This window comes from Saccopteryx leptura, chromosome 3 (genome assembly GCF_036850995.1).
Source record: "Saccopteryx leptura isolate mSacLep1 chromosome 3, mSacLep1_pri_phased_curated, whole genome shotgun sequence".
Lineage (NCBI taxonomy): Eukaryota > Metazoa > Chordata > Mammalia > Chiroptera > Emballonuridae > Saccopteryx > Saccopteryx leptura.
Genome location: NC_089505.1, coordinates 99,000,530 through 99,028,485, shown reverse-complemented (window position 1 = coordinate 99,028,485; position 27,956 = coordinate 99,000,530). Strand labels below are relative to the sequence as shown.

General features: G+C 55.5%; 1 protein-coding gene across 1 annotated transcript; it reads left to right on the top strand.

Moving 5' to 3' along the window:
* Positions 1-27,884, top strand: WNT4 (Wnt family member 4). The gene is made up of 5 exons (XM_066375367.1): positions 1-304; positions 14,525-14,760; positions 23,619-23,750; positions 23,838-23,980; positions 24,625-27,884. The coding sequence occupies exons 1-5, from the start codon at positions 228-230 to the stop codon at positions 25,090-25,092; spliced, it is 1,056 nt and encodes a 351-aa protein (XP_066231464.1). The 5' UTR covers positions 1-227; the 3' UTR covers positions 25,093-27,884.
* Positions 27,885-27,956: the final 72 nt, after the last annotated feature.

The window sequence follows — 27,956 nt, the reverse complement described above, 5'->3', positions numbered from 1 at the left end:
CGCATCCCGGCTCTTGGGCGGCGCTGACAGTCTGGTCCGCGCCGGGCAGCGGGCGCAGCAGCGGGCAGGGCTGCCGGCAGGCACGGAGGCAGAGCCCCGCCGCGCGCGCCCCGGCCCGCGCCCGGCCCCGCGCCCAAGCCCACCCTCGGGGTACCCACCTGCCGCCCCGACGGGAGGCCCCCCGCGGCCGCAGCCGCTGCCCAGGGCCGGGCGCCCGCAGCAGCACCATGAGTCCCCGCTCCTGCCTGCGTTCGCTGCGCCTCCTCGTCTTCGCCGTCTTCTCGGCCGCGGCGAGCAACTGGCTGTAAGTCGGGCCGGGACCTGGCTGTTCCTGCAGGGGCCAGGAGGGGCGGGACAGCGGGCACGGGGGTGCCCGGCAGGTGTCTTGGCTGCGGGACGCGAGGCTCGCTCGCGCTCTCCGCTACCCGGGCCTCCCTCTGGACACCCCTTCTGCCTGGTCCGGCTACGAGCCCAGGGGTGGCGGCGGCGTCCGCACCCATAGGCGACCCGGGGCACCAGAGAGCGCAAGGGGTGCGAGAGCAGGGCGGCCGCCGGAATGGGATGTCGGGCGCAGGACACAGCCCAGGCGGGGCTGACAGGTCACCAAGGAAGCCCATTATGGGAAGGAACTCCGGGGATATAGTAACAGGTTAATCCTGAGACGTCCAGGAGCGAGCTCCCCGCGCCGAGCTGCGCCGCGCTGCGGGCTGGGCTGGAGGAGGCGTGCAGGGACCTGTTTCTGCTTGGGGGACAGGAGCCAGGGATAGAAGGAGAGAAGGGACCGGGACTAATGGCCTCCGAGAGCCTGTGGCTGGCGCTCGCCGGCTTTGGTTCTCCCTGGGGCAGAAAGAAACTCTGTCTAGCCCTTAAAGTGGACAACAGCCTCCCCCCCACCTCTCGGTGCCTCGCCTAAGGAGAGATGGGTGGTGACTGCTGGTGACCTGTCTTTTTCTCTTTGAGGAGGACCTGACTCAGGGGTATCCTTGTGAAGGGACAGAAGGTTGGCTGGGAGGTATGGGGGGATTCTAAAGGGATGAGCTTGGGTGAGTCCACAGGGAAGCAAAAGGACCCTGGGCTCCTTCTCCATCCCCCCTCAGTGACTACTCCCAGGCTCCAGGCTTAACCCTGGCCCAGAGCACTGCCCCCATCCTCAGTGGGCAGCCAGTAGGCAGCCAAGCTCCAATATTGATCTGAAAAGCATGAGGTGGGAAGGGGGTTAGCCAACAGTGTAGCTGGGGTTTCCATGGAGACAGCAGGAGAGGAAAAAATTCTCTCTGCATCAAGACCAAAGAACAAATATCTCCCATGAAATTGCCCCGAGTGTCCAATGGCTGTTGCTATGAAGTCATTGTGGCCAGTGGGGGCCCTGCAGGCTGGAAGGAGAGTGTTCATTGGGGTCCGAGCCACCCAGGGCTTGGGGACAGACGTGATGTGGAATTCTCCCAGCTGTTGGGAGCGAGGACTTTGAGGCCGCCTGAAGTGGCTGCAGAGCTTTTGTTTTTCTTGGACACTTAATTTGATTAGCACTTCATGGGCAGTGTCACAGAGTACAGAATCCAGGGTATCACCACCTCCTCCCACTGCCCCCTATACCCTGCAGGCCAACCCCTTGAGTGGGTTATGAATCAAAAAGCTGAGCAGAGGGCTGACTTGGACTTGCAGGAGTCTGGGGTCCCTGAAGCTGACTCTGAAAAGCATTGGTTCAGAGCTGGGTCTCCACAGTGAGTGTGATCATCAGGAAAAGTGGGGACTGACTGGGTCTGACCCCCAGCAGAGGGCCATGAAAAGGGCGGAGAGAGAAGTGGCAATTCCAGGCTCTGCCCCGAGCCTTCAGGGAAGAGAATGACATCCACAGTGCAAAGTCCTTCAAGAGCATCCAGTGTTTGGGCTCAATTTGCAGATGAGGAAACTGAGGCCCCAGGAGGGGAAGCTACTTGCCCAAACTCAGAGCTAAGAACTGAACCCAGGTGCTTTGACTCCCAGGCAGAGATATACCCCTTTCTCCGGAGCCGTCCCAAAGTTGAGCCAGTGTGGCCCAGGTGGTGTCCCATCCAAGTCCATAATCCCAGCCGAGCTTAGGGTCATGCAAACCATGGGGAATTCCGACAGCTCAGTTCTTGTGCTGGCGCCGTGGGGGGTGGGGGTGAGAGGGCGGCCGAGAGGGAGAAGCAAGGTTGGCAAACCTGTTCTCTGCGATGGTGATGGTTCAGGTTGCCACGGAGCAGTCTCTGGATGACCCCGCTCACTCCTGCGCCACCCTGGGCTTCGGGCTTCAAGCCAAGGGTCTCTGCTCAGTCCGAGGCAGAAGAAATAGAAACTCCCGAGGATTCTACCCACCCGGAGAGGCTGTGATAGAGAAGAGATCTCTGGGCACATCCAAGACTGGGACTTTGCCTTGCATTTGTCACCCTCCGTCCCCAGGCTAGGGACTAGTCAGCTCTGGAGGAAACCTGTGTCACAGCGTGGACTTCAAGGAGCTTGGGGTGTAGGGAGAAAGACAAGATAAAAGCAAAACCACAAATGGGCGGGGCAGTATACATGCTGCTGCTGGCAGAGGAAAGGGTTAAGTGTGAGCTGGCGCAGTCCCGGAGCGGGGGACTTGGCCTGGAGGTTAGAATCATGACAATAAAAATAATAATTATAATAGTTCCCACTGTACTCTCTAAACCAGGCATCCCCAAACTACGGTCCGCAGGCCACATGCGGCCCCCTGAGGCCATTTATCCAGCCCCCTGCCGCACTTCTGGAAGGGGCACCTCTTTCATTGGTGGTCAGTGAGAGGAGCACTGTATGTGGCGGCCCTCCAACGGCCTGAGGGACAGTGAACTGGCCCCCTGTGTAAAAAGTTTGGGGACCCCTGCCTAAACCCTGACAACATCTGAATCCCATTTCACAGATGAGAAAATTGGGGATCACAGAGGTAACTGCCCAAAGTCACCTAGCTAGTAAATGGCATAAAGATCTGATTCAAAAGCTGCCTCTAAAAGGAAAAGCTTCAGGCAGGCAGGCACGGTGGCTGGCACTGTGTCTTTTCAAGTGTGAGCCACACTGGACGTCTGGCCCCGAGGGGATGGCTGGCAGGGCTCTAAGAGAGGCAAGTCCTGGCTGTCCACTCCGCGTCTAGTACCTGGACTCAAGCTCCAGTCCAGGGCGGCGGGCTGTCCTGGTGCCAGAGCCGGTGCTGTCTGTTGTCTCAGAAGGGCGGGTGGCCTGGCAGGGAGGCCAGGTGTCCCGCTGCGTGCAGCTGTTGGACAGGACGAAGTCTGGAGCTGGGAAGGCCCGCAGCCTGAGGCCTGGGCAAGCCCAGAGAAGCTGGAAGCTGTTGATTAGACTTGCGTCTGGCACCCTGAGCGAGTTGACAGCTTGTGGCCGCTCCCACCACTGAGGGAGGGATGGATGGGTAGATGAACCCAATCCATCAGTGGACTCTGCCGCAGACGTGGGCTCAGAACCGTCTCCGAATGTTCTCCCAGGCACCGAGGCTGTGCTGGGAATTGGAAGACTGGGGTTCCAGTCCCATCTGTGCCCCACATGTTGGGTAACCTTGGGTGGGCCTCCTCCATCCTCGGGGCTGCAATCCTCAGCGACTGCTCTGAACCCCAAATGGAAGTACTGGGAAGAGTTAGAGAATAAGTAAGCTAAGGTTTCGATATTATGGATCTCCTGGAGGAAGGCGGTGGTATCCTGAGCCAGGGTCCCAGCAGAGGCCCAGCAGAAGCAAGGGCAGGGGGTCTGCGCTGCACTCAAAGACAGTCCAGCAGAGTGGCTAGGAACTGGGCCGCCAGGACCACAGATCGCCCACAGTTTCATTCTAGTTCTGCCACTGACCAGCTGAGTGACCTTTGGACAGGTTACTCAACTTCTCTGAGCCTCACGTTTCTCATCTCTAAAACAGTACCCACCCTCAGTGGGTTGTGAGGCAAGAGAGAGGCCACGCACGTACCGTTTGAGCCCAGTGCCAGGCACACCAAGGAAAACAGCGGCCATGGCTGCTGCCGGAAACTAAGGGCTGTTGTCAGTGAGATGGGGGAGTCGTGTTCCTGCTTACAGGGGTGATGGAGAGGGCAGGTCTTTGAGCTGCTGCTCCCAAGCCCCATTCACCTCCAAACTATCCTGTCCAGATCCTGTGCTCTTCCACATGTCGCACAGGTGGGATTTCAGGTTGCTGCCTGCCTGTTCTTCAACCAGGGCCCCTACGAGAGCCTCACAGAGTGAGGGAGGCCCAGCATGGCTCACAGGCAGATCCTGCTGGCCCAGGGAGTTGTTGCTGGGAGAGCCCCGTCGGTGCCACTGGGCGAGGCATCATGTTCCTCGCAGGGTCTGACTTCCCACAGGTGTGCCTCTCCCAGCCAAGCTCCCGTGCATCTGCTCGCCCGGCGGGCTGTGGAACTCCCTTGGCCACAGGCAGAGTGAGGCCTGGCACTCGAGGCACACTCGCTGGGCCAGGTGTGGGCAGAGCCAGCCCAGATGCCAGTGCCAGCCTCACAGGTAAAGGTGTGGCCTGTCTCCCCCCAGGTAGGATCCCTCTGGCCCCCAGCTAAAAACGAAACAACCCCTCTCCCTTCCGAATCCTTGAGTGGCTCAGGGCACTGAATCACCATCACTAACACACCTGCAGCCCTTTGTGGCTTATACCAGGATTTCTCACATTCCCCCCCCCCCCCATTGATATGTTGGGTCTGTCTTGTGCATTGTAGGATATTTAGCAGCACCCACTAGATGCCAGTAGAACCCCCCTCAGGCGACAACCAAAACTGTCACCAGCGGGGCAGAATCACCCGTGGTTGAGAATCAGCGGTTTACGAAGCACTTTCACACCCACTGCCCTATTAGAACCACATCACCGGTCCCCCTCCCTTGTTCGGAGGAAGGAGAGCATTCTTTTCAGTCCCACTTCAGAGGTCCAGAGTTGCGGCGACTTCCCCAGGAACATTCTGAAAATGAAAAGCAGGACTTGAACTTGAATTTCTTTCACATAACCAGATCTCCTAGTTTTTAAGCCCCTGCCTACAGAATGATTCTGTATTACACACAGCTATCATCCAGCAGTGTGGCTTCTTCTACAAGGATGTAAACAGCTGAGGGCTGAGGCTGTGGCATAGACACCTCGCGGCACCCTCAGAGTGCCTGACACACGTCTGAAGTGCAGTCAGCGCTCAGCCAGTATTTGATGGATATAAGAAGGGAGGGCTTGTTGACTCCAGAGGGTTTTAAGTTGTGGTCAAATGGTGCCCTATCTTCAGAGACCTCAAGTAGGAGAAGGGTTCCGCTCCACTTCCCTGAGTCTCAGGTGAGGCTATGAAGTGCCAAAGTGGGTGTCAGGAAGTGTGGCAGTTACCCAGCAGATCTGCAGCTCTGGCCTCAGCTCCCCAGCTAGGGCACACCCCTGAGAGCCAGCCTGAACACTGTCTCCCCCTCACCCTCCATCGCAGGGCCCCGGGACCAGGCTCTGCCCGAGGGGTTTGCTCAGGCGGCAGTCACAACCCAGCTGTCTGCTATGGCTTGACTTTCTTCCCTCAACCCTGGATTAGCAATTGAGCAACTCAGCAAGCATCTGACAAGACAGTGCTCCCCAAACCTGTTGAAACTCGCCCAACTCAGGCCCTGTGGGTGCGTTTGGAAAGCTGAGCATTCGCACCAAGTCTCCTCTTCTTGTCCCTCCCTCTGGAGAGAAGGGCTTAGGCTGAGCCGACCTGGCACAGTTGGCCAGGGAACCACTAATGGAGGTGACAGCTGCATGCCATTGCCCCCCCAGTCACCCCCACTCCAAGCAAGCTTGCAAGAGCCTCCACTGGTTTGCACGGCACTCAGCTGGAAGGCCAAGCTACAACCCCATGGTTGCTGTCCAGATTTCTGCAGGAGTCACCAGGTTTTATCTCTGAGTCCTGAACCACTTCTTCTGTGATTCAGCCAAACTCAGGAGAAGGCTCGCTCCCTGCCGTGACCCCACCAGCTCCCCTTCCCCATCCAAACCCCTCTCCACCTCCCCCATCTCCTGACAAACTTGAGACCAAACTCGAAAAGTTCCCTGACCAAGTCAGAACCCCCGCGGTGGCGGGGACCTGATCTGAGAAGAGAGGGGGAGGGATGTGGGTGGAAAGAGGGAGGGATGTGTACGGGGAGGGGAGACCCTCCTGACAGCTCCCAGCTCAGGGGGGACCCTGGAGAGCCCGTTAGAAGCAGCAGGAAATTGCTTATGAGACCAGAGGGGCCTCTTTTCTGCTGGGACTCCGAGTGGTCCTTGTAGACACTGTTTCTCACTCTGCTCACACACAAGTCCTGTCATACAGGATCGGGTCCCAGGAACTCTTCCCCAAGAGATGGAGACCGCAAAGTGTCCCTCTTGAGTCAAGGATGCCCAGCTGTGCTGGCACCCCAGGCATAAAGGATGGAATCGCAGCCATCAGGGTGAAAGGGACTCTCAAAGATAATCAGCTCAACTTCTTCCCAGGACACTGAGCCTCCAGGCAGGGGAATGCCTGCTGAGCCCCACTCAGTCCTGGCTAACACTTATTTGTCAAGACCTATTCCATCAGGCTCTGTGCTAGGCACTGGGGATCCCGTAGCATATTAGTGGTAGGGCTGGAACTCCACCCCAGCTCTCCAGTGTCCCCAGGACTTTCCCTGCAGTGATGGAAGCTGACCTGCAGCCCACACCCCTAGCCATTCATTCTCTGCTAGAGGTGGTGAGCAACTGGAGCAAGGAAGGAACCAAACATGTTCTCATCTGCCCTGTAAGGATGTGGGCATGACTTTGGCCACAGGGTCTCCCAGGAGTGAGCTTTTAAAAGGGATCCACCAAGGCCAAGGAACTTACTAGAAGCCTGGAGCTACCAGAGCTCGAGCTACACTCCAGGAAGCCAGCGCTGGACAGCTCAGCTGGGGTTTCACCCATCCCTCCGCACCCCTACCCCCAGGGCTCCCTCGGTGGAACGAGGGAGGACAGTTCAACAGTTCAGTGGCTACAAGGACAGGAAAGGCAATTGGGACAACCGGTAGGGGGTTCTTTACGAGGGAGAAACTCTGTGCTGGCAAATTAGAGGGCAAGGCGAGGTCAGAAAGTGCCCTAAACTTGACGGCCACTCACCCCCACAAGCACACGCACCCAGGGAGAGGAGGAAAAGTCTTACCTTCTGGCATAGCTCTGAGGTCATGCAGGCTTAGGTCCGAGTGGCAACTTCCTGGCCCTGGGTCAGCCAGCCCCTCCCCTGGGAACAAATACTGTGAGATGGAAAATGGCAGGACCATCACCCAGACCGGAAGTAGGAGACATGGAGCCTACATACATGGGAATGAAATGTGGGGAGATGGGACAGCACGGTAGTGGAAATGATGGGAGGAAGCTGGGAAGCCAAGAGACAGAAAGTGGGGGTGCTGAATCTTCTGAAGATGAGAAGGAGAGGGAGCTGGGGATCCCAGGAGACAGAAAGAAGGGCACTAGTACCCTAGGTGCGGGAGTGGGGACCTGGGCTCCAGAGGAGGCCGTCGCCCTCCCCCCAAAGGGGGAAATGCACTCGGAGCAAAGAGAACTGGGCCTGGGCATTGAGGACTTTAGAGTTTTGCTAAAACTGGGCAGCACCCACTACCCCACACCCACTGTGAGTATCTCCAAAGTTGGCCCTTCCTTACCGGCAGTGCCTCCAGGCGTAGCAACTCCTTTCGTGGCCCCAAAAGCTGCAAAGACCAGATGCCCAGACACTGTCCAGGCAGCCACACAACCACTGAGACAGCTCCCTCCCCAGGACCCCTTGCTCTTTAAAGTACCCCAGACACCTTCACTATAGTTCTGGAAAGACTCATCAGTGGAAGAATGAAGCCACCTTCCTCCGGCCATTGTCCGTTGATGACAAACCATCATGCCTTTTTGGTACCCTGGGCCATCCTTGGAGCCTGATCAGCCAGCCCAGGCTTAGGAGCCAGAATGACCTGTTTTCAAATCCTGATCACCCCCGACTGGCTGCATGGCCCTGGACACATGTCTCTGAGCCTCAGTTTTCTCATCTGTAAAATGTGGGGGATAATACCCACCCGGCCAACCCTGAACGGATACAACAAGGAATATGAAAGCAAGTGACTACTGTTTGAAGGGCACAAGTGACAGGGGACGTAAGGTGCCTCTCTTCCAGTCATCCAGGCCCACAAATGGTTTCCAAGTCCCCTGAGCATACCTGAGCATGTCCTGGATACCTGCTATCCCTGCTCTCCTCACCTCAGTGTCCCCAGCTCCTGGTCTTCTCCAGCACCATTTCCCCACCCCACATGCCATGTCTCATACTCATGGTCCCTGAAGGATCCATCTGACGGGCCAGAAGCATACGGAAAACACCCTCCCCCCACTCTGCATACTCTGTCTGGAGATTCTGTCAGAAGTCTGCAGCTGGGGGTGAGGCTGAAGTGACCCACTATTCCGATGACAGTGTGTCCTCCCCTAAGTGTGCTCAGCTGGAAAAAAAAAAGTGCTGGGAACCCAGGTCTAAGAGAGCTGACAGAGCCAAGCAAAGGGGACAAATGGGGAGAACCGGTCTGAGGTCCAGCAGGGGGTGTAGCTCAAGGGGCTATGAAGAGGCTTTGAGATGGTGGTGACAATGATTATGACGGTGGTAAACATCCTAATAATGACGATAAGGTAGTAATGTTGCCAATAGGGGCAGAGTGCCCACTATGTGAACATTTAATTCATTTAAGCCTCCTGAGATAAGTAAGGACTACTCCTCTCCTTATTCTCTAGATGAAAACACTGAGGCTCAGCCATGTGCACTAACTTGCCTCAGGTAGCACAGAGATGAGATCCTGACCCAGTCTGTCCGTCTCCCTTGCACAATGCGCCACACTGCCTACCGTGCTGAGGGATAAGAGTCTCAGGGACAGGGAGGGACACCACGGGGGAGAGGACAGCAGGATCCTAAGACCACGGGTACAGAAATGGTCAAAGGTCTGAACAGCTGGGAGGTGTGGTAGGGACCTCAGGGAGCCAGGTACTCCCCACCCCCTGCGAGAACACAGTCCTGGATGGACCCTGTCGCCCTCGCTTTCACCCGGCCCCGTGTCGCCCAAGGTGGCTCACTGCTCGACAGGCTCTGCGTTCCCTTCGGGCTCCTCCTCCCACTTGGCCTTCCTCCTCCCTGGTGTCACAGGCAGAACCGCTCCTGAGGAGGCTCTAAATGTGGCCCAAGCAGGCAGGGAGGCCAGAGGGAGGGGGCAGAGCGGCCTGGGCCGGCATCCCAGCCCCCACCTGGACACCCTCAGGGCCAGGACCCGCGACACTGATCTGCCTGGCCTCCCAAACGCTCCAGCTATTTCCCGTCTCCTGTCCTCTGGACGCGCAGAGTAAGAACCGAGGAGGAGTCTGAGAGGTGTGGATTTTCCTCTAGGAATTTGTATATATGTATTTTTTTAAATAAAAAAAAAAAAAAAAAAGGCAAGCAAACCTGGAAAAGCTTGGGACAAGCCCAGCTAATTTTAGTTTCTAATGAAAACAGCAGGTGGCTGAGAGGATCTGATCTCCCTGGCAGGGCCAGGGCCCTCCAGCCCGGCAGGCTGCAGGCACGGGCCGGGCGCGGGGAGGGCCTCCTGGGAGGGGCCTGAAGGACCCACAGCCCCCATTTGAGAAGACGGGGCACAAGCTGGCTGGCAGCGGCAGCCGGGGCGCTCTGGGCTGGTGGGGTAACCTGATCGATGGCACGGCTGTGGCTAGAGTCCTGGGTGGCCGAGGCAGCAGGTGGCAAATTGCTAAGCCTGTACTCAGCAGTGGCAGGAAGAAGCCTAAACTGGGGCAATGCAACTAGGATGGGAGGAGAAGCGGGGATGGTCGAGGCCCTCCACTGGCCGGCCCAGCCCGGCAGCAGCCCAGACTGATCATGCTCAGGCCCTCTGTCTCCTCCAGTTGACGTTTGAGCCCAACCCAGCTCCAGGGTCAGCAAGAGGCATGTGTGTCTCTGGGGGAAAGGTTGAGCTACCTTGGGATGCAGAGAGGAGATTCCTGAGGTCCCCAGGACCAGGTGGGCCTAACCCCTAAGGGTCTCCAGGCCCTCAGCAGACTGAAAGGCAAAAGCCACCCCTATTGCTGTTCCCTACCCCCACACACACCATTCTTACCCATCCTGAGTACTCTGCCAGGAGGTGGGCAGAGGGGACCTAGTCAGGACAGTGCCCTCTGTTCATGCTGCAAGATTTTATTAAGCATTTTCTATGTGCTACACCGTGTTAGGCACCGAGGGAACCCCAGGCTGGACATGACACCAAGGGTGGCATGAGCCCCCTGCAGCTGTCAAACAGGACAGATCCATAACCAGGGTACAAAGGAGAGTCCCCAACCAGAGCTGGATTTGCATTCCAAGCTTTGCCACTCACTAGCTGTGTGACCTTGGGGAAGTCACTCCACCTCCTCAGGCCTCAGTTCATGCATCTGTAAAACGAGGCCAGACACCCGAAGGATACCAGAATAAGCAAGCAACGCAGGGGAGAGCCTGTGATACCCAGGTTCCTCACTCTCTCCACCCCATTTCTAACTCCATTTCCAGCTCTGGCACCCCACCCTTCCCAGACAAGACCCTGGGCTCTGGGAGAACCAGGGTGTGCCTCCTGTGTCGCGCTGTGCCTCCCGTGGCATGGAGGGGGACAGCTGTTGGGCCAGATAAAGGCTGGGGGTAGTGGGCATTGGTGCCAGCCGTGGGGGCAGGGACGTTCCTCAGCGGAAGAGGTTTCTCCGCTTCTTCCTGGAAGCTGTCCCAGTGACTCACGGCCCTGGCAGCCCGGCAGCTCACCCCTACATCCCTACTACTATTATTTCAGCCCATCTCCCCTCGTTGAGCTCTGGGGTAGGAGGCCCCTCCAGTCGTCTCATTCCTCATTCAATGCCAAGAGCTCCATCTATCAGCCTGGCATGGATCTAGGAGGCCTTTGAGGCTTGGGACCCCCCCATCCCAGTCTGTTAGAAGGAGGGATGGCGACTCTGACAGTGGGAATGGCCACACAGACCCATTGGTTTACTGTACCCATGAGGACACAGGTTCCAAGAGGGGCAGGGACTTCTCTAAGGTCACCCAGTGGGCTGGTGGCTCAGCTTCTCCTCCCTATCCTCCTCCCCCTGCCCAGAGAACCCCTGCCCTTGAACACTTCCCTTCACCAGAAGCCAGGACCCAACATAGTCCAACTAGGTTCCTTAGCTAGACACAGAGGGAACACAGATTGAGATGGGGACAGGCCAATTCTGTGCCTCCATGTCACATAGGACATAGGGGTCCCCACCCTTCTCCAAGAGGCCAACCCTGAGTCTGAGCAGGAAAGAATCCAACTTGAGGTCCAACTTCTTGTCCCCTCACAGGTGGCCTCACATAAACCTGGCCCATAGCCAGTACCTGGGCTGTTGGCGCCCCCTGCAGGATAAGAGCACCAGGTGGATTAGCTCCATGGGGGCCCCCCTCTCTCAGCTGGCCGGGGAGCATTCAGGCAGCACTGAAGAGCCAAGTGGCCCCCTTGCCTTCCAGATGCACCCTCTCCTGTCCCTCAGCCATCTTCCCTCCCTGTGTCCCTCTGAGAGGCTCAGACTTCTGCCAGGACACTACCAGTCTCTGTGCATCTGCTAGGTCCCGAGAGGCAAGTGGAGGTTGGACTGCCTTAGTTCGAGACCACCCACCTCCCACTCACCTGTGCTGCCAGGGAAGGGTGAGATCCTCACTGTCACGGCACGCCCACAATATGCCCAGCTCACAGCCAGGTGCACCAGCCACATTAAGTCACATTAATTTCTCACAGTGACCCTCTGGGACAAGAACCATTATCTCCACTTGTGGATGAAGTCAGGCTCAGACAGACCCCATAGCAGGGGGCTGACGCTGCGATGAGGAGGAAAGTGGGTCCCAGAATCCTTAGAAGGAGACACCCCTCCAGTGGTTACCCAAGAGCTTCTCCTCAAGTGCTGACCAGGCCAGTGCCAACCTGGCTTCACAGCTGCTCCTGGGAACATGTTAAAAGCCCAGATGCCCACCTGGAGTGGGGCCCAGGCACCTGTGCTTTCAACAAAGCCACAAATGCACGGGCAGTCTTTTGGTTTGAGAACCATTGCTCTGGCCCGACCCATGTGCCTGACCAATAGAATTCAATGGCCGCTTGCACACCTCCAGCAATGGAGAGCTCAGCTACTACAGGCAGCCTGCCAGCGGCACCTTGGCTGCCGGCCTTAGGTTGAGCCAGTCCAACTCCCTGCAGTTTCTGCCCACTGGTGTCACTTCTAGTCCTTGAGCCACGATGTCTCTACCAGCGGCTTTGCAGTCAGGCAAAACCAGGTTCGAGTCCTACCTCCATGTCTTACTATCTGTGTGATTTTGCACACGAGGCAAATTGCTTAACCTGTGCCTCAGTTTCCTCCTCTATAAAATGAGAGTCTGCTGTCTTGCTGAGAGGCCAAGTACAGTAATGTATGTACATAAAATATACTTAGCCCCCTCGCTCAGTTCTTTATGACCATCATAAACATTTCCCATATTTTAATAGAGCTTTTCTTGTACTGTTCTATTTGGTCTCTCTATTCGTTCATTCACTGCCTCATCCAGCCAACAGTTGAACTCCTGCCCTATTGCCTCAGCCTTGTGTCAGACCATCTATCTTTCACATACAAGATCGCTTTTGCCTCTGACAACAGTTCCTGACTTAGCCAGAACCAGTAGTATCTTCCCCACATTACAGATGAGAAAACTGAGTCCCAGAAATGGCCACCTTCCCCCCCTTGAATCTTCTTTGGACAAGAAATTTGTGCAGATTTCCTTATAAAATGCAGTAGCATCTTCACACACACACCCAGGAAGCTCCCCTGACCAGGTTTGCTGGCCAAGCCCCTTGGGGGGAGGGGTCCTGGTTCACTGTAGAGTTGGAGGAGGAAGGACACTCACTGTCTTGTTCAGAGCCCTGGGTCTGTGTGGCTAAGGCGGAGTTTCCTCCTGGGAGACAGTGGGAAGGCCCCTGTGCCTCTCTGTGCTCACCTGTAAAATGAGGGGTCTGAACCGGATGCCGGGCCAGGTACATTCCTTAAGTCTGTGGTTCTCTGGGCTCTGCTGTTCCCCCAAGAACCCAGAAGGCAGGCCCAGGCTGCCCAGCCCTGGGAAGTGAGAAGGTGCATCTCTCACTGAGCAGTAGGAAAGGGAAAGGAGAGGAGGTCTTCCAGAGTCGCCAGCAACTCTCGCTCCTCCATTAGGCTACCATTCGTACACCTACTGTGTGCCAGGGACACCCGGTGGTGGGGGAGGCTGCGGGGCGGCAATTACAGCCCAAGTCATGGAGAGATCCAGACCTGGATTTTAATCCAGGTCCACCCTTACAAACCGGGTAACCTTGAGCTAGTCACTTTGCCTCTCCAAAACATAACTGGCACTCAGTAGTTGCTCAGTTAATACACTTCTTCTTACCTTGAGAGAGGGATCACTTCTTCCTCACAGGGCCTTTCCCCAACCCAGTGAGCATTTTTGTGTCTCGCTTCCTACTCCCTTGCCTCCTGGCTCAGGTCACAAAGTGTCTGTCATTAGACGAGGGAGAGCCTTCCCGAGGCCCCTTATGGCTGTGAAGGACAGACAAGAGGAAGGCCTTTGGAGTCTGAAGGAGTTTGAGGATCGGCTCTGGCACTTGCTATCTATGTCACCTTGGGCACATCACCCTTGCAGCCTTCATTCTGGCATCCATACAATGGGCATAGTAATTACCCCCTCATAGACTTGGGGCAAGGATGCAGGGCCTGCCACCAAGCACATCACATAGTAGGTGTTCAATGAAGAGTAGTACTTTCTGATATCCTCCACTGAAAAGGGACACATTAAAGCCCCTTCTCCCCACATGTGCCTGGTCTCAGAGCTTCTTGACATAAATGATCTCATCTAGATCATGATCCTTGCCATAATCCGAGGGGACCCCCTCAGCATTGGCACCCCATCTACACACTGTAAAAACCCAAGGGGCTGAGGGCAGAGCATGGCATGCTTGGATTTTGAATACTCTTTTACCTGCCACCCCCTCTCCCCTAGCCCCTATTGTCCCACCCCCAAGTGCTGTAGCCCCGATGCTGGTCCCTAGCTGGTGGCCCCAGGATGTGGCTGGCAGGGAGAATCCTGGCTTTGCAACCAGAAGATGGGCTTAGGTCAGTGAGGTCACTGCCTGGGGGTGGGAAAGACAGTGCAGACAGTGACTCTCGGCTAGAGGGCATGGGCAGAGTGGGCGCCCAGGGGCTGAGGTAACAGCACAGCACAGACCCTGGTGCAGGAGCCTCCCAGGCCGGGAGGGACCCACGTGGGTTTTGCCTGCTTTGGCCAACTTGAGGCGGAGGCCTTCTTGTGTAAGATAGGACTTCTCCCCTCAGGCCCCAAGAGCTGGACAAGAGGGCCTGTCACTGGACTCGGAAGAAGCTGACAGCCAGAACCTACACTGAGACAAGTCGGTTGCCAGAGACCCGGGCTGGGCATGGCCTCGTCCTGGGAGTGGACAGAGGAGGGACAGGGCCCTGCCTCACATTCCGCCCCGCCCCCCCACATCCTCTCCCCAGGTACCTGGCCAAGCTGTCCTCGGTGGGGAGCATCTCGGAGGAGGAGACATGCGAGAAGCTCAAGGGCCTGATCCAGAGGCAGGTGCAGATGTGCAAGCGGAACCTGGAGGTGATGGACTCTGTGCGCCGCGGAGCACAGCTCGCCATCGAGGAGTGCCAGTACCAGTTCCGCAACCGGCGCTGGAACTGCTCCACGCTCGACTCCCTGCCTGTCTTCGGCAAGGTGGTGACGCAAGGTGAGGGAAGGGCTCGAGGGGGTGCCGGGGACCAGCAGCGCCGGGGTGGACTCTCTGCCGGGGGACCCCAGAAGGGATTACCATTTTTGGGTGGGGAATGATATGCTCATTAGTGGCCAGATGATTCGGTCGTTTATCAAGCGTAAACAGCACCTTGCTCCAGCGAGGGCGTAGGGTGCCGACGGATGGACCTTGAGGGCAGTGTGATCCGGTGGCGGGAGCTCGAGGTGGGAGGGCCATCAGAGGGGGCTGCTGTGCTTTGTGCTAGGCAGCACTCGGCAGTGCGCAGCGTCTTCAGCCCGGTATTACAGAGGAGGAAATCGAGGCTCAGAAAGGGGCTCCACTGAGGGTGTACAGCAGAATCAGAATTGAGACCTGGGCTCCAGACCCCCCAGCCCGGTGCTGTTTTGCCTGAGCACTCAGCCTCTCGTATGTGAGTCCGTCTCAGTCATCTGTACCTCTGATGACCCAAATTGAGAGCTTCGCCATGCTCGGCCCTGAGACTCAGGGACGAAAAGCACCAGCTCCTGTCTTCTTGAGCTCTCAGTTGACAACTGCAGCTTAGTAGGGATAGTGGCTTGCACACTGATAACACTAACTAGGGACCAGACACTGTTCAAAGTATTTTAACTCACCTGGCCTTTTGGGATAGGCCTTCAAGTTACAAAAGAAACTGAGGCACACGAAGGTTAAGTAACTTGCCCAGAGTCACAGAACTAGAAGGTGGAAGAGCCAGGACTCAAGCCCAGGCAATCCAGCTCCAGGGTGTTGCTCTTACCCTCGATGAGAAAAACGCTGTCATGGAGGCGACATGGGAGTCTTGGGAGCACAAGGGTAAACCCCTCCTCTGACCAGGACTGGGGCTTAGAGAAAACATTCCCAAGAAGGTAAGCCTTCAGCTGAGACCAGAAATCTGAGAAGGCATTAAGCCAAAGGAAGGTGGTCCAGGACATAGAGAATGTTCCATACAACTATCTGGAAGGCTCCTTGAAAGGTCACCAGGTCAAGCCTCTGCCCTCGAGGAAGTGCTCTAAACCAGCTGCCTCTTTTTCTACTTCCTGAGCATGAAACTGACACTCCGGAGCCACCAGCAGTGGATGGGGCCCTATGACTTGCTCAGGCAGCAGGAAAGCATTGCCTGGGCCAACCTTTGTCTTGGCACCTGTGGCCCTGGACAGCTAGGGCTGCTGGGCTTGTGGCAAACCGTTTGGATGTTGTTGGAAACCAACTGTGATAGAAATTTGGAAGCCATTCTCCTGGGAGCTGGCAGAGGCCAAAAAGGCACGATCATGCTTGGCATGACTACACATTGCTGCTCCAGAGAAGAAGCTGAGACCCGGTGAGCGGCCTAGTAGCGGAGGATTTCCCGGGACAATGGTCCCACTGCTGAGGTGCCAGGGCTGCCTGTTTGATGAGGCCCAGAAACTGTGTTCAGATTACAGATGCTGAGTGTGGGAAACCTCTCTTACGCAGTAGCTGTTTGGTGTTTTGGGTGGACTGGTGGGTAGATCAGCCAGTTTCACATGCCAGGCCCTTTCAGACCCCCAGGTCTTTGCACATGCTGTGTCCTCCCCCCCATCTCCCCAGCCTTCTTTCTGTGCCACTCAGCGGGCCCCTCCTCCAGTCTCCCCAGCTCCCCACAGCAGGTGCTCGCTTTTTCCTCTGGGCTCAAGCTCTTTTGTTCGTGCTGGGGGTTTTCCCTTCTTTGGTTTGCTTTGAAATCATTTCAAACTTACAGAAAAGTTGCAAAAATAGTACAAGGAGTTTCCACATATATATATATGTGTGTGTGTGTGTGTGTATATATTCTTTACCTAGATTCACCAACTGTTCACATGTTAACCCATTTGCCTTATCAGTTTCTCTAAAAACACACATGCACACTTTTATCTAAACCACTTGTGTGCACAGGGCTTTCATTACACTGTTTAGACGGAACTGTAATGCCTGTCCCCCACCCGACTCCCCCATCCCTAAAACTTGAGCTCTTTCAAGGTAAGGATGACATCACGTTTACCTGTTTCCCAGCATGTGGCAGAGCCTGGCATGCAGGAAACAGTCAGTGGATGTCTTCCAATGACAGGAAACAAGTCAGGGCAAGGACTAGACAGGGCAAAGAAAGGCAGGTGTGGGTCAGTGCTGGCCTGAAGCCAGCGAGGGACCCCATTCCTCAGCTGTGCTTGAGACAGGAACGAAGGAGGGGCCCAGTGCTGGCTCAGCAAGTTTGGGAAGACACTGAGAATCCTACCGGGCCGAGCTGGGACCTGCTCCGGATTATGGCCAGAGTGGTTTGGTTAAGCGTCCAGTCCCCTCAGAGCTGAGTCAAGGTGCCCTTCCCTCGAGCTGACCACACCAGGCAGTCGTGTTTGAAGGAGTCTATTTTCTCCTCCATCCATCTCCGCACTTATGTATTTTTCATTTTCTTCCTGATTTTTCCTCTTGGAAAAGTCTTCATTTGTTTCCACTGAACAAGAGAAGGGACTTGTCCATGTCGAGGCCAAAGCACTACTCTCAGACGGTGCAGGGGTTGATGAGGCAGGCGGAGGGAGGGCGTGGTGACCATGACCTTCAGCAGTGACTTCAGTCCTCCTAGCCCGGCATCCTCACCTGTTAGTGAGACCGGCAGGTGCGCTTACCTCATAGGGTTGTCATGAGGATTCAGTGACGTAATGCATGGCAGCCCTTAGTGGTGTAGACCCTGCCCCAAGAAGAACCGTCCGTCATCACCAGCTGCTGTCGTTTTTGGCGGCGGCGGCGGCAGCAGCAGCAGCAGCAGCCGGTCTGGGCAGGTCTCCCTCTCAGCCCCCAGCTTTGGGAATTGGGGGGCTTGGCCAGTTACTGCATTCATGAGCTGCCTGGCTGGGGTTATGACCTCAGACACGGAAGAGGCCAAAGCTAACAGCTCACCCTCGGAGCCAGGAAACCCCGCTTGCTGAGGGCCTCCCGTGTGCTGCCCCCGGCCGGCCTTTCCAGTTTCTGACTCTGCAAGTGTGTAGTATTATTCTGGTTTCCCAGCTGATAAAGGGGCTCAGCAAGCAGAGAGTGGTAACACACCCAGGTCTGGGACCTGCCATCTCTTGGCTGTGACATCTTGGGTAAGGTCCTTCTGTCCTTGTAAAGTGGGACAATCCTAGAACCAACCTCCCTTCCAGGACTCATCAGGATTCAAAAAGATGATGCCTGTAGGGCTAACTGGCTCCCACAGAGACCCTCCTCGGGCTCTCTTATTGCCTGGGGCCTCACAGCCTCCAACTTTGTACTCTGCCCACCCCCACGTAGTGGAAGCCACCCTGCCTCTGTCCTATTGAGGCAAGACCAGATGGTGAGAACATAGTCACCGGTGAAGACAATATGCAAGTCAGGGCCATGTGTGCTCTAGGCTGAAAATCTACCAGAAATTTGGTAAAATTGGCACCTGAGGAAGACAGGAACGGGGGCAGATGGGTGGCAATTCTTGGCTAAGCAGGCATGAAGGGCCAGATGTGGAATGGACTCTGTGCCTTCAGTCGCTGCTTCATGCCAGTGCCTAGAGCAGCACCTGCACATCGTAGATAACTGATAAGTATGTGTTGAGTGGATGAAAAGAGTTTGAAGATGGGAGGGAAGGCCAGGACGTTGGAGGTGGCCGTAAGCAGGGTGCATGGGGTTGGAGGGGGATTGGTCTCAGCGTAGCTGGCCTGAGTGGGACAGGGAGACGTGGGAAGGGCTATGCAGATGCCTCTCCTCCTGCTTCCCTTCATCTGTGGACAACACCAGGGCCTCCCCCTGCCTCTTTGCCCCTCACTCTGGGAGCTTGATCAAGTTTCTGTCCTGATAAAGGGGACACAGGGAGCCTTGAGGCCCCTTCGGGCTCTGGCTGCCATGGTTGGGAAGGGATGCGGTGCACTGGCCTTAGCGAAGAGAAGATCCAAAACCACTTGGTGCCATCAGATAATTTACAGGCTGGGGGCAGGGGTGGCGTCTTAGCCCCTGAGACATGCTGACACTGGGAGTTCCTTGAGGACAAATTCATCTCTCACCTCGGTACCCCTAGTGCAGAGTATAGGGCCTAGCTCACAGCAGGCGGTCGATAAACGTTTGGGGCGGCAAAGGAAGAGTCTTCCCTAAGAAAGTGTTTTAGCCCAACGGCAAAGACATGGTCAACTGACTAGCCCTCCGAGCATACATGCCCCACTGATATTTGTTACTAAATGAATAAAGTGGCATTAATCACCCAACAGTAAGTCTCATAATAGCTACTCTTGAGCGCCTACTAAGTGCCAAGGACTAGACTAAGCAGGTTCCCTACTTTACCTCATTAGATTTCCAGAACCACATGATGAGGTCAGTTCTATTATCAGCCCCATTCAATGGACAAGAAAACTGAAATCACACATCTAGGAAGTGGCAGCGCCAGGACTCGATCTCAGGCCTGCCTGGTGAGCAATCCCCGCTCTCGCCCAGCCCCACCCATCTCCAAGCAGCTGTGAGGGATCCATGCTGTGCCAGCCCTGTGCTGGGTGCTGGGGATTAGATAAGTATGAGGGACAGCCTGGTCCCAGGAGCTTCTGTTCGACTGCAGAGACCAAACACACAAGACACTTAAAAGATGAAACGGTCTGCGACCCGATCCTGATTGCAAGGGGCAGGCAGGCCAGTGGGGTGAATCCTTGGTGGTGGGAGAGATATGCAGAAGCACTAGGGTCTTGCCTGCCGGCCAGCAGGATTTCCCCATGTTCAAATTGGGGAACTGAGGCTGAGAGAGGAAGGTCAAAGCACTAGTAAGAGTCTTAACACAGCTTTGTCCAGCTCCAAAGCCTTTACTCCTACATCGTCTCTTAAATCCAGAGAGGCTTCCTGAAGGTGCTAGAACCAGGACTCAGACACAGGTTGATTTCAAGAAAAGATGAGCTTTTGCAGATAAAAGAGCAGATGAAACTGGAAAGGCAGGCCGGGGGCAAGGATAGGGAGAGAACGAGGAATGATGTCTCTCAGAGACTGAGCCTGTCCTCCCCCCTTCTTACGATTCCCACTAAATCTGCTTTGGAAGCACATGATTTAATCTGGGGATGGAACTTCTACTAGGAACCTTGCCTGGTACTCAGGGCATCACCATGCCCATGGCTTCCTTTCCAGCCCAACTCAGCCTCACCCGGTTCTCCTCCAAACATTCCTTCTTGCTAGAATGTACTTCCTTCTAACATCTGGGAGAGATGTCATATGTGATGTGTTCAGAAAAGCACTGGCCTTCAGTCAGACAGGACTTGTTCCAGTTCTGTCTTGGCCATGGACTGGCCTAGGTCCCCCAGAGAAGCCACTGAGCCTCAGTTGTTCCTCCATAGAGCAGAGCTGGAGAGAGCAGGTTATTAAGGTTGTTGTGAGCCTTAATAGCATATGCAAAGGCCCCGGCACCCTCAGAAAGGAGAGCTATTGCTGAACTCTGAATTCCCAGCTCCAGGCAGCCTTAGCACCTTCAAAAAGATGGCACTGAGGCAGGACACAGAGGACACATAGGATTTAGACCAGGAGCTGGCAAAGGAGGTGCCCTGGGAAGGAGAAATAGCAGGAAGAAGTTGGGTGTGGGACAGGCAGATGGCTCTATGGAAAAGGCAGAGGTTGCAGGGCGGCTGCTGGCACCTTAGAGTCCTGCTTTCCTCAGCTCTGCTGTCCCAGGAGGACAAAGCCAGGACTGTCTTTCTCTTGCAGTTGGAACAGGCAAAACCCTGACCAGGGAGCAGTTATCTACCACGTGGCTAGGGAACTCCCTTCTGCTATACTTTCAAGCGCACCACAATCTTTCTCTCTCAGTGGTCTCTGCCAGGTGCCCCACTAGTGAGCAAGGCTCTAGCCCGGGCACCCAAGCAGAGTGGAGGAGCCAAGAGGGGCCAAAACAACAGAGTCAAAGGGCTGGGATGCAGGGTCAGTTAGAAAAAACTAGAGAGGCCTTGGCTGGTGGCTCAGTGCATAGAAGGTCGACTCAGCTTATGGACATCCTGGGTTCAGTTCCTGGTCAGGGCACACAGGACAAGCAACCATCTGCTTCTCTCCCCCGCCCTCTTCCCCCCGCCCCTAGCCAGTGGCTTGATTGGTTTGAGCATTGGCCTCAGGCACTAAAAATAGCTCAGTATTTGAGCATCAGCCCAAGACAGGGTTGCCAGGTGGATCCTGGTCAGGGTGCATGTGGGAAGTCTATCTCACTATCTCCCCTTCTCCCACTTAAAAAAAAAAAGAAAGAAAAAAGAAAAAGCTGGAGGAGCCAACATCAGCTTTAGGAGCATGGTAGCTTGGCCACATTCTCCAGGCCTCCTGGGGCCTCCTATGCTAAGCACAGAGGTCAACTGCTCACCATCCTCAAGTAAAGAACCCACAAAAGGAACTGGACTTGTCCTACAACATGTGAGATTTAGGGTAAACCTAAGGAAGACCTTCTTGGCTTCAAACATGGGAGGTGGGCAGAGAAGGGCTGCACGTATATTCCTAGGGGCTTTGGCCATGAGGTGGGTGGGATAATGTCAAGATTGAAAACTCTGGAGCCAGGCTGCCTGAGTTCGAATTTGGTTCCACCACTTCCCAGCTGGGTCTTTTTAGACAAGCTGTTTCCCCACTCAGTGCCACAGTTTTCTCATCTGTAAAATGAGGCTTAAAAGTCTCTATTTCATAGGGTTGTATATACATTATGGAAAGCACTGAGAGGATGCCCAGCACAGAGTAAGCACTCTATAAGCTTTAGCTCATTTTTTAAAAAATTTATTTATTTTAGTGAGGAGAAAGAGACAGAGAGAGAGCAAGGGGGGGGGGCAGGAAGCATCAACTCCCATATGTGCCTTGACTAGACAAGCCCAGGGTTTCGAACTGGCAGCCTCAGTGTTCCAGGTGGACACTTTATCCACTGCGCCATCACAGGTCAGGCATTTTAGCTCTTTTTATTATTATCTTCCTTCCAGAATCTCTTCCTTCAGGCCCACTCCCAAGTGGGGAAAACCATGCATCTTTGTTCTCAAAGCTAGGGCAAGGAGGACCCAGAATCCTGGCAGATAGGTGTTGGTTTGGGGAATGAGACAGAGGTCTCCCTGGGCAACTTGCTCCCAGGGCCACAATCACTCAAGGAAGGAGGTGAGGCCAGAGCTTGGCGTGGGCCAGGGCTGCCTGAGAGCCCGGAGAAGCAAGGGAGAATGGACCATGCCAGGCCAGAAGCTGGGGCCCAAGGCCCTATCTCCTGCTTTCCCTTCCCCCTTGGTCTTTGGGGCAAAGAATTGTGCTGGTTCAGGCCTGGAAATACCAGAAATACCAGAAACTAAAGTTGTCTCTCTTTGCGTGGCCACAGCACAAAACCAACCAACATGATCCTGCTATTAACCTCGATTAAATTGGAGAGGATTCCATCTCAGGCTGTCGAGGCCCCCATGGCCCCAGCCAAGGCCCCTGATGCCGGCCGGCCCAAAATGGCCAGCCCAGGGCAGAGGCTGGGCAGTGGTGAGTGGGTGGTGGGCAGTATTTCCAGTTCAAGGGCCGAACCAAGAACAGGGCATCCTGAGCCACCAGGGCCTGAACTGCCCCCACCCCAGCTCAGCTTTTTCTGCTGCCTGTCCATAGACACGGGCACAGAGGAGGTGATTGTTTCTGTCTGACCACGGCGACTGCTCCCCAGGGCAGCCGAGAGCACAGGCCTGGGTGTCGCAGAGGTAATTGCCAACCACGGGGCCAAAACCTGCCCCCTCCACTCCTGCGGACACAGACACTCCAGCAAGAGACAGAAGGACAGTCACGGGCACACAGAGGCCCTCACAGGGCCCAGGAGAGGAGCTGGGCCTGTCTGGTCACACTCCCAGCCAGCCGTGCACACATGCACCACACTTGCACTACACACACACACACACACACACATACACACTCCCTCCCACCACCCACACCCCCAGAAAGAGGCTCCACAGAAGCTACACCCCTTGAGGCACAGTTCCTAGGAGGATAAAAACACCCATTCAGGCAGGGGGGCAAGGGCAGGCACCAAAATAGAACCACTGAAAAGTCATGGGCAGAAGGGAAAGAACAGGCCCAGAGGCAGACAGACCTGAGTTTGAGTCCTGATTCTATCACTCCTAGCTGGGTGACTGGGACCAAATCACTTCCCTTCCCCAAACCTGCACTGCACCATCTGTGAAAGAGGCACAGAGAAAGGTACCCAGGGAAGAGTGCACGCCCTCATCAGCAGTGATCAAGGTACAGTAGGGGCCACTGTGATGACAATTTACTGTTAAAGAGACCAGGAATGAGCCCAGCTGGAGCAGGAAGGCTGGGGCAGGATCCTAAGGTTGGGGGACCCCTCAGAGCCCGTGGGGGCTGGCTGGGAAATAGACACAAAAAGAACACAGGTTTTAGAGGAAGCAAGACCTGGGCTGGCAGTTCAGTCTGCCCCTTCACAGCTCTGTAGTCTTGGTAAGTCAGTTCACCACTCTAGGCCTGTCTTATCTCTCAAAAATGACATGAACATCACTTGCATTCCGGAGGGGTTGTGGGAACAGTAACCCCACAAAAGCTAATAGCAATGAAGCTGGACTGTCTGCCTGCTCACCCACATACTGTGACCAGGGACAAGTTGAGTGATTGCTCTGTAAAGCGGGGATGATGATGGTACTAACTTCACAGGCACTGTGAGGATGAAATGCTCAGCACATGTAAAGACCAGGCATGTAGCAAGTGTACTTAGCATCCGTGTGACGAGACTAATCACCAGCAGTGTCATTCCTGGCCCATGGAGTTAGCCTGCCCTGCTTTCTCCGTGGGCTGCCATCGTTCAGGTCCCATATACCCCCCACCTCTGAAAAGAAGGGTGCAGGGAGGAGCACTGGGACCCAGCCCTGCCCTCCCTCTGCCACCCACAGGGACTCGGGAGGCGGCCTTCGTGTACGCCATCTCTTCAGCAGGTGTGGCCTTCGCAGTGACAAGGGCATGCAGTAGTGGGGAGCTGGAAAAGTGCGGCTGTGACCGGACAGTGCATGGGGTCAGCCCCCAGGGTAAGTGCAGGAGGTGCTGAGGTGTGAGAGGGAGAGCAGTGGCCTGGCCGTCCCTCACCCATGGCCCCTTCTGCCCCCGCCCCCCAGGCTTCCAGTGGTCAGGATGCTCAGACAACATCGCTTACGGCGTGGCCTTCTCACAGTCGTTCGTGGATGTGCGGGAGAGAAGCAAGGGGGCCTCGTCCAGCCGGGCCCTCATGAACCTCCACAACAATGAGGCTGGCAGGAAGGTAGCATGGCATGTCTTCCGCCACCATCACCGCAGGGGCAGGGCGCGCTCGGCAAAGTCCCTGAAACACTCTCCCACCCACATGCTACTCAGAGATGCCTCCTGTCGGCCAGTGGGGTACCAGACGGCAGGGTGGGGGACAGTGGGAGTGGCCCCCCGCATGGTCACACGTCCCCCCCATCCATACGTATTTATGTGTATAGGTGTCTCCATCTCTCTGTCACACACACACCCCTAACAGGTAGCACAGCTAGGATTTGAATCCTTCTATGTCCAACAAAGATCATGTGCCAACTCTGATACCATCTGCCTTCTCAACACCTACTCACCAAGGTTCCTGTGCAGATTCAATGCAGCTGTGTTCTTCCCTATCATGTCACTTGTCATTTACTATTTCATATGACACTGCCCTTTAAAATGTCTCTCCCCTGTCAACTGCAAATGTCCCAAGGGCAGAAACTGTCCCCAACACAGCTTCCTGGCCCACCATAGCATACAACAGGTGCCTAATACAGAGGAAGCATGACAGTGCATCTTGCTTCCATTCTGCTGCATGCCCCAGCCATGCCCTCGTCTGCTGCCAGCAAACCTCCCTGGCCTCCCTGACATATGCTGATGGCACTCTCCCTTCCCCGCCCTTTGCAGGCCATCCTGACACACATGCGGGTGGAATGCAAGTGCCACGGGGTGTCAGGCTCCTGCGAGGTGAAGACATGCTGGCGAGCTGTGCCGCCCTTCCGGCAGGTGGGCCACGCACTGAAGGAGAAATTTGATGGCGCCACCGAGGTAGAGCCACGCCGTGTGGGCTCCTCCAGGGCACTGGTACCACGCAACGCGCAGTTCAAGCCACACACGGATGAGGACCTGGTGTACTTGGAGCCCAGCCCAGACTTCTGTGAGCAGGACATGCGCAGTGGCGTGCTGGGCACAAGGGGCCGCACATGCAACAAGACATCCAAGGCCATCGACGGCTGTGAGCTGCTGTGCTGCGGCCGTGGCTTCCACACAGCACAGGTGGAGCTGGCCGAGCGCTGCAGCTGCAAGTTCCACTGGTGCTGCTTCGTCAAGTGCCGGCAATGCCAGCGGCTGGTAGAATTGCACACGTGCCGGTGACTGCCACCTGCCCACGCCCAGCAACCACCTAGTGGCCTGGGGAAGGCCAATAATTTAAACAGTACCCTTCCATCTACCCCAAAAGATACTGGTTATATTTTGTTTTGGTTTGGTTTTTGGGTCCTCATGTTATTTATTACTGAAACCAGGCAGGTGACCCCAAGGGCACCAACTGGGGTCTCCCTCAAGCCTGGGCCTTTGTGGCTACCACTGACCAAAGGGACCTTACTCATGCTTCTGGCTGTCCACATGTGGCTGCTACTGACCACTCAGTTGTTATCTGTATCCATTTTTCTACTTGTAGATGTGAGGAGGGTAACAGGAGTGTTACAGCCACGTGCCTACTGACCCTGCCATTAAGGAAAGGGGTGGCCCTACAGTGGGGAGATCGGTGCCATTTTGCTGGAAGTTGCACCCACACACATACACACAGACCCCTGGCAGCTTCAGCATGGTAACTTTGTCTTCTCAAGCCCACTGGAAAGGAAATGGGCAGATACCAGGTCAAGGGCAAAGGGTTAACTTTAGCCCTCCAAGAGCAGCTGAAGGTTCAATTTCTGTGGGACCTTCTCAGCAGGAAAAGCAGGTGAGATGAGGGCAAGAGAAGCCTACAGTCCCACCCTGGAGCCCAACCTGCCTGGCCTCCCCTCAGAGAGGAAAATCCCCACTCCCTAGACCCCCCAGGCAGGAGCCTAGCTGCCATCCTGGACCAGAGACCCCAGCTGGGCCTCTGCAGTGATGCCCTCATGCATCTCCTCCTCAGTGCTGCTCCTCCATGAAACTGAGAATGGAAACCGCTCACACAGAAAGGAAAGGGCCACGTAAAATAGCCCTCTCCCAACCACATTTCACTGGATGACAGAGAAGACAGGGATGGATGCTTGTGCCTGTTTTGCAGCAGAGAGGGCAATCCCAGATCAAGCAAGATGCAGAGGCAGAGCCACAAAATTCCTCCAGCCACGGCTCTTCCTGGGCTCCTGTACCCAAAGGCCCAGAAACTGCAGGTCTTCTTGGGTCTGAGCCTTGGGGGTGGGGGGACCTCTGGCTGGAGGAAGAGGGGCTACAAGGCAGATGGAGGCACAGGCCACAGGCTGGCTAGAGCCCACACAGTTCCTGAAGGCAGAGCAGGCTCTGAGGGACTAGGTCAGGGGTCGGGAACCTATGGCTCACGAGCTAGATGTGGCTCTTTTGATGGCTGCATCTGGCTCGCAGACAAATCTTTAATAAAAAATAGTAATAACGTTAATAATATAAAACATTCTCATGTATTACAATCCATTCATTTCCTATCGCTCATGTTCATGGTTGCGGGTGGCTGGAGCCAATCTCAGCTGTCCTCCGGGGCAACACCAAATTTTTATTGGACAATGCATAACGTACACGGGTCATTGTATGGCTCTCACTGAATTACATTTTAAAATATGTGGTGTACATGGCTCTCTCAGCCAAAAAGGTTCCCGACCCCTGGACTAAGTGGACATCTGGAATGCACTCTTGCCCCGGGGTCCCATGGGTAATGAAGAGGTCCCGAGACAGCACTATAAGCCCGGGGCTGGCCCTGCACACCAACCAAACTATCAGGAGTCTAGTCCAGACTTCTGTGAGCAAGACAAGCACACAACAAAAATGGCTTGAACCAGCTGCTTCTAGGGTGGGCTCCCAACCACCAGAGAACCCCGCTGCCAGCCCTGCCTTCAGGCTTCCCCCACACTGGGGCTTTAGGCTCCTAGTTTCAGGTCTTGAGCTCTGGGAGCCCCACTGGAGATTCTCAGACCCCATGCTTTAGGCGCCCAGGTTCAAAGTCTGAATTCAAAGCCCTGAAGTGAGAATATGGGCTCTGGCCTATAGAAGCTCTCCAGACCTGGTGGTTGTGCCTCCTGGTGTTGGCTCCCTCATGAAGAGGTCAATACTCTTGGCCTCCAACCAAGCTCTCTGCTCAATGTCCATCCAAGAAGGCCAAAACCAAGTGAGATGCTGGAGCCACATTTGAATGTGGGGATAATCTTGGGGCAGGCAGGCTCTGATGTGGATGAAAGCTGAACCGAGTAAGTGTCCCCACAGCTGCCCAGCTGGGCTCCCTCCTTCTCTGGCGGGTTCTGTTCAGCTGTCTGCTCAATGCCAGGGAAAATACTATCCCTCACTGGCAAAGGCCAGACCCAGACAAAAGAAGCACTGGGGACCCCTCCCCCTCCAGAGATAGGGCTGAGCCACTTTCCCCCATCCCCAAGTCCTTTCCCCTGAGCCAGGGGAATAATAGGTCCAGGCTGCATGCTGGTATGTTGGGCAATGCCCCCAGAAGCAGCGAAGATGGTCTGTGCTTATTCATAGGTCTTACCTTCCCCCTGGCAGGGGGCTCCTCAAAGCTGAGCCTCTTGGATTCTGAAAGGTGTAAACTTGGTAAAGCACACTCGGTTCTAGGAACCTCTGTCCAGCCGCCCACCACCACCAACCAGCACCCCAAACGCCAAAGGGATCCACTGCCACAGGAAAATAGAGCTTCCTTGGACACACTTTCCTCCAAACTGTCCCAAATAGAGGAAGAATCAGCACAGGCCTGACAGCCACCCACTCTGGAAGCTGGCCTGGGAGTCCAAGTCCTGTCCAAAACCTTCACTAATCTTGCCACAGGCAAAGGTGATGTCCTCTGAACCCTTGGGCTGGATAAGCCCCAGCTCTGGATGCTGCTGCCCCTCTGCTGCCCCACCCCATCCTCCAATTTTTATACTCGGCTCCTTGCCGTTGTGACATCCCCATGAAATAGTCTGATGCACGATAAAATGATTATTTCTTTATCTTGCAATTGTGGTGGTGACTTTTTTGGAGAAGAGGGAGAAGAGAGAGTTGGGAAAGGACGTGAGAAAAGC

Bases quoted from the DNA above. Each gene is read 5' to 3' on its own strand.
- WNT4 (XM_066375367.1), top strand. From the start codon at position 228: ATGAGTCCCCGCTCCTGCCTGCGTTCGCTGCGCCTCCTCGTCTTCGCC. The intron at 14,761-23,618 runs GTGAGGGAAGGG...TGCCACCCACAG, and splicing joins CGGCAAGGTGGTGACGCAAG to GGACTCGGGAGGCGGCCTTC. The intron at 23,751-23,837 runs GTAAGTGCAGGA...CCCGCCCCCCAG, and splicing joins GCATGGGGTCAGCCCCCAGG to GCTTCCAGTGGTCAGGATGC.